The 17,562-nt window shown below is 40.4% G+C and overlaps 2 protein-coding genes and 2 pseudogenes across 2 annotated transcripts; 2 read left to right on the forward strand and 2 right to left on the reverse strand.

The window, feature by feature from the left end:
- Window positions 1-204: 204 nt before the first annotated feature.
- LOC145932813 (uncharacterized) lies at window positions 205-1,086 on the reverse strand. Its single transcript, XM_083032053.1, has one exon. It carries the CDS (start codon window positions 1,084-1,086, stop codon window positions 205-207), a length of 882 nt encoding a protein of 293 aa, XP_082888179.1.
- Window positions 1,087-2,020: 934 nt separating this feature from the next.
- On the reverse strand, window positions 2,021-5,195 carry LOC145932814 (uncharacterized). Its single transcript, XM_083032054.1, has 2 exons — window positions 4,778-5,195; window positions 2,021-4,695 (listed from the first exon to the last, which is right to left on the reverse strand). Exons 1-2 carry the CDS (start codon window positions 5,193-5,195, stop codon window positions 2,021-2,023), a joined length of 3,093 nt encoding a protein of 1,030 aa, XP_082888180.1.
- Window positions 5,196-7,168: 1,973 nt separating this feature from the next.
- LOC145932815 (uncharacterized) lies at window positions 7,169-7,889 on the forward strand (annotated as a pseudogene).
- Window positions 7,890-9,422: 1,533 nt separating this feature from the next.
- On the forward strand, window positions 9,423-10,764 carry LOC145949072 (uncharacterized; annotated as a pseudogene).
- The last annotated feature ends 6,798 nt before the right edge of the window (window positions 10,765-17,562 follow it).

Raw genomic sequence — 17,562 nt, forward strand, 5'->3', positions numbered from 1 at the left:
GCATGTGTGAGTGTGTGAGTGAGTGTTTCAAAACATGACATGATATAAGACATTATTTTGGTTACATAAATAGAGCGTCGCGACCTATTTTCGGAGCTTCTTCGGAGAATTAGATGAAGATTCAATGATGATTTGTCTGAACATTCCGCCCGCCTTGTCAACGGTTTGACGAAATGAGAGATAAAGAAAAGCTTTTTTTTTTTATCAATTGTTGGAGTTTGGTAGCATACAGAGTTTAACTATCGGTCTTTTGAGGATTATAGTTGCGGTTTTGATAGTCGCGACTCGTGTTAGTCCGTCAGCTCCGGGATGCACTTCGATGATCCGAGCGAGAGGCCATTTGGTCGGCGGGAAGCGTTCGTCCTTGATGAGGACGAGATCTCCCTTTTGGACGAATCTCTGTTTCTGGTGCCACTTGGTTGTTGTCTGGAGGTGATGTAGATATTCAGCGGACCATCGTTGCCAAAATGACTCAGTCACCTGGCGCAGTAATTGAAATCGTGATAGTCGATTTTGAGGCACGTCGTGAAGGGAGGGTTCTGGAATGGTGTTGAGAGCTGTTCCGACAAGAAAGTGTCCCGGAGTTAGCGCGGATGCGTCGGAAGGATCGTCCGAAAGAGGTGATAACGGGCGCGAATTCAGAACTGCTTCGATCTGAACTAAGAGCGTTGTCATCTCTTCATACGTTAGGAGCGCGTCGCCGATGACTCGACGGAGATGATGCTTTACGGATTTGACTCCGGCCTCCCACTTTCCGCCGAAATGTGGAGCGGAGGGGGGGTTGAATTTCCATGTCACTCCGTCGTTGGCGAGAATAGATGCTACGTGAGCCCACTCTTTCGAGGAAGCTTTAAAGAGTTTTTTCAGTTCTGCGTCTGCCCCGGTGAGATTAGTGCCGCAGTCACTCGTAATTGTCGAGCAGAGGCCGCGACGTCCGGTAAAGCGTTTGTACGCGGCTATGAATCCTTCGGTCGTGTAATCGGTGGCTACTTCTAGATGTATTGCTGAAGTGCTGAAACAGACAAAAATAACAAAATATCCTTTGTACGTTTTAGCGCCTCGTCCTCGATGCGTTTTGAGATTCATCGAGCCGGCGTAGTCGGCTCCTGTGTTGTGGAACGGTCGATGGGGCGTAACGCGTGAAGCCGGGAGTTATCCGATGAGTTGGTGATTTGTCGCGGCGCGATGGCGAGCACACCTCACACATTGGTGAATGAACGAACGGATTGGGACGCGACCGCCGATGATCCAAAATTGTTGTCTTATTGAGGACAACGTGAGTTGCGGGCCTCCGTGTAAGGTTCATCGATGATAATGATCGATGACCAGCGTCGTTATCCGAGAGTCTCGTGGTAAGATGAGTGGATGTTTTTCAGATGGCTCCAGCTGAGAGAATTGGAGTCGGCCGCGTAATCGAAGAAGTCCGTGAGCGTCGAGGAATGGAGCGAGGCGCAAGAGCGAGCTTGTTGTAGACAATGGTTTATCTTTCTTTAGGGTTCGGACTTCCGTTGAAAAATAAGCTTTCTGTGTGAGCGTTACCCAGAGACGAAGCGCAGATTCGATTTCCGAAGGAGCGAGGAAGGTCAGTTGAGAGTGAGATGTCGCGAGTTTGCGAACGCGATCGCGAGCGCGGAGTAGCCATGCCGTGGTGCGCAAGAGAGAGGTGAGCGATGAATATCTATCTATCAGGTCCCAGAGATCGGGTTTTGAGTTTTCTTTGGCGAGGTTGCAAGTTGTAGGACGCTCTTCGAGGTCAGTTGCGCCCTTTAGTGTCGGATTCGTGCAAGGCCATGAAGTCGAGTGCTTGCGCAACCATGAAGGTCCTGTCCACCAGAGGCGGTCTTGTGATAGAGAATGAGGCGACACTCCTCGAGAGGCGAGATCAGCAGGGTTTTCCTTCCCTGCTACGTGGTGCCATCGAGAATTCGAGAGTTCTTGGATGACTGACACGCGATTTCGCACGAAGTCCTTCCATCTCGACGGGTGACTTTTGATCCACGCAAGAGCGACTGTAGTCAGTTCATAGATGTGTCGGAGCATGATGCAGATTGAGAACATCACGAGTTTTCGTGATTATGCAAACGAGAAGTACTGCAGCTGTGAGTTCCAGTCGTGGAAAGGTCATGCGTTTGAGAGGTGCGACTTTAGTTTTTGCGATGACGAGGGTGACTTGAATGTCGTCGAATTCGTTTATGATACGCAGGAAAACGACAGAAGCTAGAGCGCTTTGAGAAGCGTCTGAGAACCCGTGAAGCTCGACGGCGAGAGCTAATGCGTTGATGCCGAGCCAGCACGGGATTGAGATGGTCGTCAGATTGTCCATGTTCAGTCGAAAATTGAGCCAGCGAGATTTGAGTTCGTCTGGGAGTTCGTCCCAATCGAGGCGAATTGCCCAGAGTTCCTGCATGAAAATCTTTGCAGTGATGATAATCGGAGAGAGCCAGCCGAGGGGATCGAACATACACGCGATGAATGATAGCACTGACCGCTTCGTCGTGACGCTGGTCGTCGAAGACATCGGGGCTGAGAATAGAAAGCTGTCCGAGTGTCGACTCCATTTTAATCCGAGAGTGTGGTGAGTAGTTCGATCGTCGACTAGAAGCGTTGATGAGGAAGCGTGATCCTGTGGAGAAATTTCAGCGAGAACGTCCGCGTCGTTACTGATCCATTTTTTAAGATTAAATCCGCCCGCCGTTAGCACGTCGTTTAATTGATGTATTCGTTCTTGAGCTTCGGTGATTGTTGACGCTCCGGAGAGAACGTCGTCTACATGGGTTTCGCGACGAAGGATGTTGGCAGCAAGAGCGTGCGAGGTTTCTGCTTCCGAGACGAGTTGTTGTAAACACCGAAGCGCCAGGTACGGGGCGCACGCGAGCCCGTAGGTTACCGCGCAGAGGTGATATTCTTGTGGAGTTTCGTTGTGCGTGGTTTGCCATAAAATCTTTTGATACGGCCAATCGTCCTCGTGTACGCGAATTTGGCGATACATTTTCTCAATGTCCGCGGCGAAGACGTATTGATGTTGACGCCAACGGAGAAGAATTTCTGAGATGTCGATTTGTAGCTTAGGTCCAACATGAAGTACGTCGTTTAGCGAGAATCCAAGATTCGTTTTCTGCGAGCCGTTAAACACAACGCGAAGTTTCGTCGTTGAGCTAGTTTCGCGTACGACTCCGTGATGCGGCAGAAAGAACTGGTCATTTTGAGAGCGGGCAGGCAACTTTGTTAGTCGCATGTGATCGAGATCGCGGTATTCGCGTAAGAATTCTGAGTACGCTTCTTTAAGAGAAGGGTTTGATTCGAAGCGTTTTTCCATTCGAAGGAGCGATTTAAGCGCGAAGGCCTGAGAGTTGTCGAAGTTAGTTACATTCTTCTTGAACGGCAGTCGTACGACGAATCGGCCTTGAAGGTTACGAGAGTGAGTTTCCTTGAAATGCTCTTCACACTGCGATTCTTCCGGCGTAAGCGAGGTTTGAATCCGCGGCACGATTTCCTCTTGTGTCCAAAATCGTTGAAGCCATTCGAGAAGCGCGTGGTCGAAAGAGCAATGCGTGCCGGTAATCGAGTTATTGTCCGGAGCGGGGACGGCTGTGGTCCCGGCCGAGAGAGGTCCTGAGACGATCCATCCGAGGGCCGTGTTTTGCGCGATTGGCGCGTCGATATGTCCATTTCGACATCCCGGTCTAAGGATTCGAGCGTAGATACTTGATCCGAGAATTAAATCGATTTTTCCGGGGGTGTCGAAGTTAGGATCTGCGAGATGAAGGCCGGTGAGATGCGGCCAACGAGTAGTATCAAGATGTGCTGGTTGTTGAACGGTTAGTTTAGGTAGAACGAGAGCTTTAACTTCGAACGAGATTGCCGTGTCGATTCGTGATGTGATGGTAAACAGCGCTAGTCCGTTAGATACGGTGTTTTTTTGAGCGCCGATACCGATTATCGGAACGGCCTTGGCGCGACGCGCAAGTTTCAGAGTTTGCGCGGCGGATTCTGAAATGAACGAAACTTCGGATCCCTGGTCGAGTAAGGCTCGACATTGAACTGATTGTCCAATTCGAGAGAGGACGTTCACGACGGCGGTGGCCAGGAGACCGGGATCGTGATCGTCGTGGCGTGGTTGAGCGATGTGACTCGAGAATTGAATACCTTTTTTTTCGGCTGGTTTGATCGGGACCGAGGAGATCTCTTCTCGCAGCGTACTGACGTGAGAGTTTACCGGAGCTGGCGCCGGAGACGCTGAGGGAATCGTTGTCGTGGTGGTGTCCTGCGCGTTCGTCGGTGCGTGTAAGGTAGTATGATGCTGCTTACGGCAGGTACAACAGCGCTTCGTATTGCGGCACGCTTTCACTTGGTGAGGGCCTAAGCAATTGAAGCAGAGACTCTTTGACGTGACGACTTCTCGGCGTTGATCGTGTGACTTGTCTAGATATTTCGGGCAAGCGGATAGGTAGTGTCCAGCGGAGCATAGGGCGCATTTTTGATCTGTTGACGACGCTGTATATGATCGTGCGCTTACAGGTCGGGAGGTCGGTGAACTCGTTTGTTGATGTTTTCGAGGCTGCGATCCCTCGTAAGCCTCGAGCGTGTTTATGCGGCTAACTAAAAATACTTCGAATTCGGCGAAGGTCGGAGGATTTGTTTTGGCGCCGAGGAGATCCTCCCATCGTTTAAAGGTGTCCGAATCGAGTTTTCGAACTGTGAGAAAAATGACGATGAGATTCCAATGATTCCGGGCAGCCAAGGGTATTGAGAGCGCCGAGAGCTTCTTTGACGTCACCGAGAAGTCGTTTGAGGTCGGTCGCGTTTTCACTTTTCACTCTGCGGGTGTCGATGAGTGAGGAGAGGTGAGCGTTTATTAGAATTCGCTTGTTTTCGTAGCGGGTAGCTAGTTGTTCCCAAGCGCTAGGAAAATTTTCACCGGACATTGCGATGTTTTTAAAATGTTGCGATGGCTCTCCGGTGAGACTCATTTTTAGATAATGCAGTCGTTCTATATTTGTGATGTCAGAGTTTTCGATGATGATTGACGTGAAGAGGTCTCGAAAGTGACCCCACTCCGAGTAAGTGCCGGAGAATTTTGGAATATCAATGCGCGGCAACCGTCGCGATCGCGAACTGGTGGAAGCACTTAGAGAAGTTTCGGCGGACGTATTGTGGGGAGACGCTTGCTCCAAATCTTCGAGTATGGTACCCATGATGGTGTGACATTTGAAAAGTTTCTTCACAGACAGAGAAAAGATCTTCTTGAAAGTACTGCAAGTTCTCGCACTCGTCGACGAAGGAGTCGAGTAGGATTTCGTGGTTGTCTTGGAATTTTGTCCAATTACTTTTCATTGAATCCAGACGGCTTTGAACGGCGGTACGATTTATGTTAGCTGAGCCAAGTTTTCTCATATTTTCAACTGCCCGCGAGATCAAGCCAAATAGATGCTGTTGACGTCTTATGACCTTGTTGATTTCTTCCATATTGCCGAAGTCGTGTTCGATCTAATTCGATTGAGGAGTCAAGCTGTCAATTTTATTGTGCGACGAATGTATCGGTGATATTTTCACTGACGCACTGCATTCCCTACTTGAGAGAATTTTCTTTCTTGAGAGATCTCACAATTCCGGTAGATGTTGCCCGAAAAAGGTTATTTGCGAACTATGCGGGCGATCCGGCTCGAAGGACCAATGTTTTGAGAGATTTCGAAAGTTGGTGCATGAACTGCAACTCGCGGGTGACGTCGGAATTGAGGATCAAAAATTTCTTCTGAAAGGCGATAATCGAGAACTAATTCCAAGAAAACGGTCTTTATTTTATAAATGTTTCGAGAGAACTGTTGTTCGAGAGAGGAATACCGAGGAAAGTCGGTAGACAAAAGGTTTTTTTTGTGGGGGGCACCAATCGGCCTGAGAGTATATACATGGTCTTAAAGTGTTTACATATGTGCGTGTGGCTGTGCATGTGTGAGTGTGTGAGTGAGTGTTTCAAAACATGACATGATATAAGACATTATTTTGGTTACATAAATAGAGCGTCGCGATCTATTTTCGGAGCTTCTTCGGAGAATTATATGAAGATTCAATGATGATTTGTCTGAACAGTTGTGGATAAACTACTATTGGGATCTGACATAGGGGCGTGGCTTAATTCAATATGGCAGCTGCAAGGCAGATAGTTTAGCCGGTTAGGGTTATGTAGCGTCGTATTTTTTAAAGATATGTTTATAAGTATCAGTGAAATATGCGAATGGACAGGTACAAACCCATCTCAGAGAAATTTTCGTGAGGGTGAAAATATTTTGAGAGCCGGACACTTGATTTCGTGTGGGAAACATGAAAATCAAACGCGTGAAAGTAAATCGGTGAAGTTGACAGCTTACTGTTTACAAATGTCGCAACTGAGAGCACCTCCACATGAAATTACTGGAGAAATTTCAGAAGCTGGAAAAATAATTTCTATTTCGTGCTCATGCAAAGCTGGTCTAGGAGAAAAGTGTAAGCACGTTTAGCTACATTATTGTATTGTCACAGGTAAGTTCCTAACCTTCGTTTGCACAAATTACAATTTTTTTGTCTGGATTGTTTGTTTTTATTTGTATTTTTTTGTAAACATGGAATGCATTTATATAGGATTTTCATGGTTTGATTTTAGAATTAATGTTATTGATTTAGAGATGTTATCTAGTACTGATAGGAAGTGCATGTGGAAAAACAAACATAAAGATTTCCTTAACAAATATATCAACCGCTTTCCTTGGAACAACACGCATGCTTTGGCAAAATTGAGAACAATATTTTTATAACTAAAGATTTAAACACAATTATAACAAAATTATTAACCGATCGAATTCCTAAGTCTGCACTTGCAAAACATATGTGATTATCCCTTTTCTTTATACTAATACTTCTCTATACTAATATTTTAGAGCTTGTCACTTTGCACAGCTAAACTGTTGTTGTTTGGATTACAATTTTTGCATGTTACACATCAATTTTTTGATCATTTAATACTCTTCACCTCTGATTTCAAGACATTTTATCACATTTTTAATATTACAGAGTTGGAAGACATGCACCAGTCCCGGTTGAATCGAACAACAACGCATTGTCAGAAGTAGACCAAGAAGTTGTATATCAAATATTTGCTAGTCAAGATTCTGAATTAATGAATGTCATAAAAAATATGACTGTTGAACCATTGAATGAATGCTGCGAAAGCAAATTAAAAAGACTGGATGGTGATTTCATATTAATATGTAAAAGGAGCAAAGTCAACTATTCATTATGGCAAAAAGAAAGGCAGTTTCGTGTAACAGGTTCAAGATGTTATGAATTATATACGTACACACGTAACAAAAATTCAAATTGGAAAAAAAAGTGCCATGATTATTTTTATCCAGTGAATTTTAAAAGTGAGTTTACGGAGTACGGGCGAAAGACTATCTAGTGCAAGAAATGCATTTTCAGAAGCATTACACCAAAAAGTTATTGAGATTGGACTTGTTATCTCAAAACAAAACCCTTGGCTAGCGTACTCACCTGATGGGATAATTGTTAATGATGATAAGCCAATGGAGTTGCTCGAAATAAAGTGCCCATAAGGGTAAATCATGAATGTTTATGATGCAATAATGTACGAATTTAAAAGTTGCTTAATTATAGAAGGACTACACGTAAGGTTAAAAGAAAAGCATAAATATTATGCTCAAGTACAAATGGGAATGGCTGTACTAAACTTGAAAAATACTAAATTTGTGATCTACGCATCTTATGATAAAAGTATTATAATCATAAATGTACCTTTTAATGAAAGTTTTGTGATAAGCATGTTGAAATCTTTGAAAAAAACCTATTACAATATTATGTTACACGAGATATGTGAAAATGAAAGTGCACAAATATAATTTATTAAAAAATGTGATGAAAAGAAATATAAGTTCTGTTTATATAATATTTATTGATATCAATAAAAAAATTAATATTTTAGTATATACCTAGCACTTTTTAATGTACACAATTATACTTGTATGAATGTAACATCTTTTAAAATAGGTGAGTTAAAATTAACTGTAGCGCAGATCACTGTAAAAATTTCTTCCAATAATGGAACAAGATTGACCGGCAGTCTACCATCAACAATTTGGAAAGCTTTGATTCGTTGATTTGATCTCTCGATGTGAACTCTTGCATGTGCTATTTTAGCAGTAATAATTGCTTCTGACTTTGTGAATTGCTTCTTGTTTTTTAAAAATGGAGGTTTTATGCATTTCCAACCATTCATTTTGCATGTATCATCAATAAGAAACCCACGGTCGACCATTACTGCATTACCTGGTTGTAATAAATTCTTCAGATTACTTTGTTCGAAAATAGCTTTGTCCGATGCTCTACCACCATATGGCTTGCTGATGAAAGAAATATTTCCAGCTGGTGTAACACCTGTCAAAAATTTACAAGTATATGTGCCCTTGTAATGAGAATAAGTATTAAGCTGACAACAGAGATTTTTTGATTTTTGTAGGAAAACTTCTGTACAGTCCAAGACGACGCGTACGTCTTTGAAATCTTCAAAACATTGTGGTAAATTTCTTGAAATTTCCTCTTCTGACGGCCAAGGAATAGCTACTTTTAAGGGGGTAGGCCTACCTAGAAACTTTGAAAAAATTGATTTTTGGGTTTTGATATTTTTTAAAAATACATCTTGAAAATACTTCCTGAAAGTTTCAAGTTAATCCGAGCAAAATTGACAAAGTTATAAAGGTGTAAATTATGTTTATTGAAGCGCGCTGCACAGTACTCGGAGCAATTCCTCGGATAATTCCTTTTGAAAGTCTTTTTGTATTTTGAGAAGGTATATATACCTGTATTAGCAAATACGAAGGATGTTATGTATTTGTATTAGTAAACAAAAGATTTCTAGGCTAATTTATATAAAAACCAGAAAGTTAGGAAGCAGAATAACAGTTAGCTGTGCTGTAGAACGGTTGCTTTCGCAATAATATTAATATTTTATAGTATTAATATTTTATTGTACAAAGTGCCATGGTATGTAAAAAGGGCTCAAGAGAGCTGAGAACATCAGAAAATATTCGACTTTCGAAATCAACAAAAAGGTAACAACCTAAAAATTCACACGAGATGGAGAGAGATTCGGAAAGTTTTAGTACATCTGCAAAAAAATTAAATTACAAGATATTACTGTGCCGCAACACAGTTCTATTGAGTATAGAATTTTAAATTTTATAACAGTATTTGCTGCAATTTCGGATTTCGTGAAATGTAAAGTCTGTAATGGTAATGTGAAATTCCAAACAACAAATACGCGTGGACTTGGATTCAAGATAGTGATAGTATGCAACAAGTGCCAACCTCAATGTATTCCTTCGTGCCCCTACATCGGAACAACATATGAAATTAATAGAAGATTTATATTTACAATGAGAGTATTAGGCCTTGGTATAAAAGGTGCTCAAAAGTTTTGTGGCCTAATGGATAAGCCACAGTTTTTCTATCACAGCACATATGATATAATTGTAAAACACATGCACTCCTGTATAAAATCTGTTTGTGAATCACTTTTAAAAAGTGCTGCAAAAGAAGAAGTTAAAGAGACTTGTAAAGCGAGAAATATAGAAAAAACAACAGACCTAACAGTTTCCGGGGACGGGACATGGAAAAAACGAGGCTTTACTTCTCTCTATGGCGTTTCTTCTATTATTGGATATTACACAGGCAAAGTAATTGATGTTCTTGTAAAAAGTTCTTATTGTAAAATGTAAGTTTTGGAGTAAAAAGGAAGGCACTGCCGAATATCAAGAATGGATGGAAATGCATGGATCTCAATGCTTAGCAAATCACGAAGGATCACCGGGCAAAATGGAAGTCGACGCGATAACAGAAATGTTTCAACGTTCCGTGGAAAACTACGGAGTTAAATACGTTAACTATATCGGCGACGGAGATTCAAAGACTTATAAAGGTATCGTAAATGTCGCACCTTATGACAATATTCCTGTTATTAAAAAGGAGTGCATCGGTCACGTGCAAAAAAGAATGGGAAGTCGATTACGCGAGTGTAAGAAGAAAACGAAAGGACTCGGTGGCAAAGGCAAACTTACTGGAAAAGTAATAGATAAATTAACTGTGTACTATGGATTGGCTATTCGACGGCATTGTGACTCTATACAAAATATGAAAAATGCAATCTGGGCGACTTTTTACCATTACAGTTCGACAGATACACATCCGCAACATAGTAAATGTCCATCTGGATCTGACTCGTGGTGTAGCTGGCAACGCGCTTCTACGAGCGGCGAACTCGCTTCCTTCAAGCACGATTATAAGGCTCTTCCTAAATATGTCTTAGACGCAATTAAACCAATTTATGAAGATCTTAGCAGCGATAATTTACTGGAAAGATGCGTCGATGGATTTACACAAAATAATAACGAGAGCTTCAACCAGCTGATTTGGAAAATAAGTTCGAAAATATTACCTGGAGGCTCAATCATAGTGGAAATAGCTGCCTACATCGCGACATGCATCTTTAATGAAGGCACATTTTTCTTATTAAAGATGTTAGAAGCCATGGGAGTGCACACTGGACCGAATGCACATTTATATGCAGCGACAACAGACGAACTCCGCATCAAGAAGGCAGATCTGTGCGCGCAACAGAACACCCGGGAGACAAGACAGTGTCGCAGGCAAAAACAAATTGTAGTTTTAGAGGCAGCAGAAGGACTACTATATGGACCAGGAATCGACGACTCTGTGTAAGTTGAAAAATTTTTTTTTATAATATTTAGGTGTAAACTACATGCAAAACTTTAAACGCGTTTTTCTCAAAATCACATTTGCAAAGTCGGTGACCACTATAACTAAAAAACTACTTGATCGATTTAGTTCAGGTTATACAGGCTTTTTTTAGAGATGAAAATCTAGGATCCTACGTGGGATTTTTCTTTTTTTTGTTTATTTTTTTTTATACACCAAATACGAGCTATTTTTTGGCCGAAAATCAATATTTCAACTTTCGATCATCGCCATTTTGCCGCAAATCAATTTTTCGAAAATTCGCCACGTTGGGTCCTAGATAATTTAATATATTAACTAAAAATTCCCGGATTTTTTATTTCAGATGATCCAGCTCCAAACTACAATGGTCACCGCGAAACGCCTCCGAAAAAACGAGTTGCAGAAGATGGCGTGTATCTTCTCTATTTTTTATTATTTTTGGTTAATATATTAATTTAAACAAATATTACAATAATACATATGGTTATAACAAATCAGATAATGCCTGAATCGTATTATTTCTTATATCTAACAATAAGTATTATTGTATATATGTATATATATTATTGTATTATATAAAACTTACAAGAGTCTATATCTTTGACATTACTGTGATCAGAGGATATCATTTTTTGGGAATCATCTTCTTTATTGTCTGTGTTTTTATATAATAAATTTGGTACTGCAAATGGGCAAAGCAGTTTCCGTTTATCTTCTCGATTTTTTTCAAACTGATCCTTGCCAAAATGGATCTGCAAAATTGATGTAATATTTATTACCGTATTGGATTGTGTGTCATACAATTTTAATTCATTAAATATACCTCACAAATCGCAGCCCTTTTCGCCAATGTGTCTTTTCCAATTAATTAAAGCCATTTTTTACGTCTTTCCTTATTTCTTTCACCGATTGGCAAATAAAATAACCTGTAGCCTTTTTCGCTACGATTGTCGCATTTTTCCACGCAGCAACCTGGCATTTTCTTTTTTCTCGTACACGTTTTTTCCTCAACAAAAAATAGGAAAAGTGTACTTTGTATAGATAGCTTTTACACTAAAGTCCACTAAGTGTTGCACTATCTACACTATCCGACGCCATTTTCGCTCCCATGTGTCTTATGGATTCTAATGACTTTATGTCAGATCCCAATACTTGTACATTATTAAGTTTCAAAAGTTTTTGAATTTTCGGGTTGCGTAACTTCCCTTGTGAGTTGGAAATCTTAAAATGTAATGATATTTCAACAAAGCACATAAAAAAATATAACATGTGTATAGAAATAACAATTTTAAATTAAATAAAAGTGGAAAGATAAATATTATTATGTATAATTACAAAATAATTATAAAATAAAGAATAAAATAGATGGTGTTACGTCCTGTGGACTCCACGATTCTTTTCTTTCAAAGAACGCAAGGCGATGATTGAAAAATCACAGGCGTGGGAATAAGACTATGATCTGGCAGACGAAGCAGCTGACCGGAGACGGTTAATCGTAAAAAAATAAAAAAAAAAAAGGAGAGACACATACCAGATGTAACTCGCGGTGTCCGAAATTCTCGCTTTGACTAGTTGACAACTCGCGCTTGAAAAGCAATAAAAATCTTTCTTTTGAAGGAAAATTTTACTTAAAAATGTAATAAAAACTTTTTAGAAGGAAATCTCCACTTGAAAATCAATAAAAATTTAGAAGAAAACTTCCACTTGAAAACTAATAAAATTTTACCAGACTAACAACGATAACCGAATCCAAACAAATGCCGCCTGACAGATCACCGAGATAATCAGATCTCGAGAGGATAATAAAAATATAAACCTCAACAAATTCTCCATTGGTCAAAACCTAGGGCCCTAAACAAAAGCCCTGACCAATCCCGATAAACTTTTAAAGTCAAGAGACGCCTCCGGGACTGAAAGGGCGTCATTGAAAAATTTCCTATTCGTCAGGAAATGTTAACAAACTAACGGGAAGGAGGAGCAAGAAGGTTTATATACCCGCGATATCCCTCGAGAGAGTAGATTTTTAATCCGAACTTTCGAGCGCAGTTTTGCCGTGTACAAGCTATCCGAGCTCGTATCTAGACTCTTCGGACTTTTATATACTTTCAATTTCGAAATCCGTTTTCAACTCAAATTCCGACGTTCGTTAGAGTGCAAGTGAAAAAACATAGTGGAAGTCCGGAAGACCACACAACCAGACTAGAACCCTGCAGCCATTATTAACAACGCACTCTACTAACAGTAAGTCAAGACAAACATATATGTATATAAAAAGGGAAAAACATAAAGTACAATTTTCACCCCGTATCAAAATAATTCTTGGATTTAAGATAAAGCCATCTTCTTTATCTACTTTTGCGCAAGTCCTATCATATCCAACCCTAAACCTTCTTCTCCCTCTCTCTTCCGCCCCGAAAATCACTCAGGATTTCCCGTGATAACGGCGAGATCCGTGATTTCACCCGTTCCAAAAATCACTCAGGATTTCCCGTGATAACGACGAGATCCGTGATTTCATCCATCCCGAAAAATCACTCAGGATTTCCCGTGATAACGGCGAGATCCGTGATTTCACCCGTTCCAAAAATCACTCAGGATTTCCCGTGATAACGGAGAGATTCATGATACCGTTTCCCATACCTTTCCCCTACTCAACATTATCCAGTCTCTCTCTCTCTCTCTCTCTCTCTCTCTCTCTCTCTCTCTCTCTCTCTCTCTCTCTCTCTCTCCCTCTCTTTCTAGAATCCTACAAGCGCAAGGAATAAGAAATAGAATTAATAACGACAGAATGGAAAGAGAATAGTATTCCAAGAATTATTTCGAAATTGCACTCCATCGCCTCGATCGATTTTTCTTATCGTTCGTCATTCTTAGTGGACGACTTAAGAAAGCGGACTTCGAGAGCTGGAGCAAAGCATGCGCGAAATCGTCGGAATCGACGCCTGAGGCAAGAAGTGGCTACGGCCGATTTATTCCCGGACGATAGTCCAACCCAGGAATTATTAGAGCGCTTAATTACAAAACACATTCATATAATAAATAAACACAGCAGAAATAGGAACCCTGACACTCCCCTTGACCCTCTGATTTCCTCTCCAGAGCCATCGCACATTCCATCTTCTGCACCTCAGAACGACCCTCCCTCTCCTTGTCTCAATCATTCTCCCTCTCCCTCTCCACTTAATATAGAGTGTGACGAAGGTTGCACTTGTCAAGAGGTAGTAGAAATTCCCTTCATTTATAACGAGGCCTACTCCTTTTTAAGGAGACACATCGGGCAAATTCCATTCCAACACGAAGATGAATGTTATAGATGGCTCCTTTCTAATTTCCCTATACTAGAGCTCCCACTCCCAGAAGGTGTTTACACCTGCGGGCCAGACGATCCCGATGAAGAGCAGTTCATGAGAATTGTAGCGGGAAGTCTTCCCGGCGCCCTCATCCCTATGTTTACCCCTATACATCCCAATCCTATCGGATTCCCCGTCGATATCCTCCGCGCCTTCCTTTTCCCTTCCACCGTCGAAATTACCGAACTCTCATAAACTAGCATTCTCTCTCACACGCACACACATGGACACTATTTTTATATATCTATTATCGTTTAAATTATTGTAACCACCAATCGGGACCCTAAAATTTAAACAATAACTCTTTCCCCTTTCTGCCCCGATTGAAGACCTCCGTATCTATGTATTACCCGCGATTTATACACAATCACTCACTCATACACACGAGCATCTATTTCTTTTTTTTTTCTCGACTAAGAGAAGTACACAATTAGAATAAATAATAATAATAATAATAATGTATAAGTATAATATGATTCTTATGAATTTAATTCTTCTTTTCTCGTTCTTTAAGAGTAAAATAAATTAATTGTTTTAATATGAGGCCTAATACTCTTTAATTTATAACCCGTTCCCACTCATTCCCGTAAACCAAGATCGCACAAGGTCCCATCCTGCGCAAAAGAGATTAAATTCTCTTGCCGAAAAGGGACCACCGAGCGAACGGCCCTTTAAATAGAGTAAGAGCGACCCTTGCGGTCGTTGACCTATTTGGGCCCAGACGTTCGTTCAGGTCGAACAGACGGATAGTCTGCCGTCGTTCGAGATAAATTTAGTTACGTCCTTCCTTTCGACTCTTCCTTCCTTGAGTCTGGACGTAACAAATCTTTTGTAAATACCCCCGTCCCCGGGAAGGGGTTAGGGGGTTATGCAGAACTCCTTCTCCTCATTCCGGGAAAGACCGAAGTCTTTTCCGCGATGGGGTGAAGTATACCACGCTAAAACTATTCACGGGTGTCCTTGCTCGGGCGTTAGGTGGGGGGCGCCGAGCTCGTAAAATGCGATTTACGTGCTACGTTGTTAGATACTGGTAGTCCGGTCTCGTTCGTAAAATCGGATATATTTTATAAGTACTTTATTGATAGTATAAATTTCCGGAAGGATACCAGTCAAAGATTTACTGCTTTGAACAATTTACCGATTAAAACTAGTGGTTCGATAGTAGCAAAGATTTCGTTTGAGCAATGACTAAATATTCAGTTCGATATCGATTTTCAAATTTTGGAAGATAATGGTTTCGCACACCATTTCATTATTGGAAGATATTTTATAATCAAAAAGAAATTAACTGTAATTTACAAGCCGATTGATATAGCCGACGGGCATGAGATACAACTTTTACCGTGCTTTGATGTTTGTGACGTCACAGATACGTTAGAGGATAAATTAAATAATTGTAGCATTAATTTTGATCAACCTGTTAAAACTCGATTAAAGCAATTAATTTTGAAAATCGATAGCATGGTCATTCCGTTAGTTCAAGATGATTATCTGTTAGAGTAAATCTGAAAGATAAATATACATTTGCTTTCGCTCCAAGACGTTTTGCTCTTTCAGAAAGAGAACAAATTTGAGATATTATCGACGATTTATTAAAGCGAGAAATAAAACCAAGCATTTCTCCTTTGTGCGAGAGTTGTGCCGGTAAGAAAAAAATGGCAAGTTAAGACTGTGTGTCGACCTACGTCCTTTAAACAGTCGAGTCGACAAACAGAAATATCCGTTTCTGTTGATTGAAGATTGCCTAGCTCGTTTAGGCAACAGGAACGTGTTTACGGTTCTCGATCTAAAGAATGGATTCCATCAAATCAAAGTATACCGGAGGATAGTAAATATTTTTCGTTTGCGACGCCCAATGGTCAATACGAGTATGTACGCTTACCTTTCGGTTTTTGCGAGTCACCAGCCGAATTTCAAAAACGCTTAGTCAGCATCTTATAACCGCTATTTTAGAAAATTTATTAAAGGATACGCTGAAATTGCTCGCCCCTTATATAATTTAATTAAAAAATCTAGCTCATTTAAATTTGATAATAATTGTGTAAATGTTTTTATCTCGTTAAAAAAACAATTAGTAGCTTATCCAGTTTTGAGACTATACAATTTTAAGGCAGAGACAGAATTACACACAGATGCCAGTTCCCAAGGCATCGCTGCAATTCTGATGCAAAAGCAAGGATCAGGAGTTTGGGCGCCAATAGCCTACTTCAGTCAGGCGACTAACAAGGCTGAAACTCAATATCACAGTTTTAAGCTGGAAATGTTAGTCATCGTAAGAGCAATTGAGCGTTTCCACACTTACTTATACGGTTTAGAGTTTACGGTAGTAACAGACTGCAATGCATTAGTCTACGCAGTCAACAAGGCCAATCTGAATCCTGGAATAGCTCATTGGACACTTGCACTCCAAAATTACAGATTTATGCCCGATTCCTCCAACATGGTTCAAAATTTAAACCGAGTTTAAACTCCGATCAATGACATTTTGCGTTCCACCAAGTTTTTAGTGAAAGTTCAACTCAGTTGAATGGCGCTTATCGTGAACGCTAATTTTTGGCCGGTTAGCGAGTTTGAACGGCGTTTAAGCAGAAGACTTACAATTAAATATGGCAGTGCTAAAAAAATATGACAACTGCAACTGTTTAAGAGTTATGATTTTCTGTAATTAATTCTTTTAGAAAGAGATATATATTTATATGATATAGCGGGTGTCCCATTTTAAAGGACTCACTCAAATATCTCAGAAACACTGCGTTAAATCGAAAAATGTTTCCTACAAAAGTTGTAGGGTTTCGAGGGGGACATAACATAGTAATATTCATATGACCTTGGGCGGCATCTCCAAGGTCAAGTGAAGGTGAGAATGAATTTTTTAAATGGAAACCCATATTTTTTATTATAACATCTTTTTCTACTAATTAATTTGAACAACTTTTATCTGAAGCATTTTTTTATTTTCCTAATATTTTTTAAGATATTCAAGAAATACTTGGTAACTCTTTCAACATGTTTTTCTATGTAAAAATTCCGTCTTTTTTATTTAGAGATTTATTAATTTTTTTTCTGAATCTTTTCCTTCTGTCATTTGACTTTCAATCGTAGGATTTCGAGGGGGACATCCGATGGTGACTTTGCCCTTGAGGTCAAATTTGAAGGTCATTTGAAGGTTAACTTTAAAATCTTAAATGGAAACCCCCATTTTTTATTTGACATTCTTGTAGCTGACATCGAAAGCTTTCCAAAGCACTATAATTAAATGTTTTTTCATTAAGTACTTTTCGAGTTATAAAGCCCAATCTACAATGTGCTCTTTGCGTTTTGTTTGCCCTCTCACGATGATGTTTCTTCTCTTTCTGTTGCCTGAGATAAAAGTGGACGAACTCTAGATTGTCAGTAAAACAGAGCACGAAGAAGCAAGAAAGCAAGAAGA

This window comes from Prenolepis imparis, unplaced genomic scaffold (assembly GCF_030444845.1).
Source record: "Prenolepis imparis isolate NDT839.2.m4 unplaced genomic scaffold, iyPreImpa1.0 SCAF_2, whole genome shotgun sequence".
In the NCBI taxonomy this organism is placed as follows: Eukaryota; Metazoa; Arthropoda; class Insecta; order Hymenoptera; family Formicidae; genus Prenolepis; species Prenolepis imparis.

Coding starts and splice junctions, on each gene's coding strand:
- LOC145932814 (XM_083032054.1), bottom strand. CDS start 5,195: ATGGGTACCATACTCGAAGATTTGGAGCAAGCGTCTCCCCACAATACG. Junction 4,696..4,777: donor CGACCTCAAACGACTTCTCG/GTGACGTCAAAG, acceptor TTTTTCTCACAG/TTCGAAAACTCGATTCGGAC.
- LOC145932813 (XM_083032053.1), bottom strand. CDS start 1,086: ATGAATCTCAAAACGCATCGAGGACGAGGCGCTAAAACGTACAAAGGA.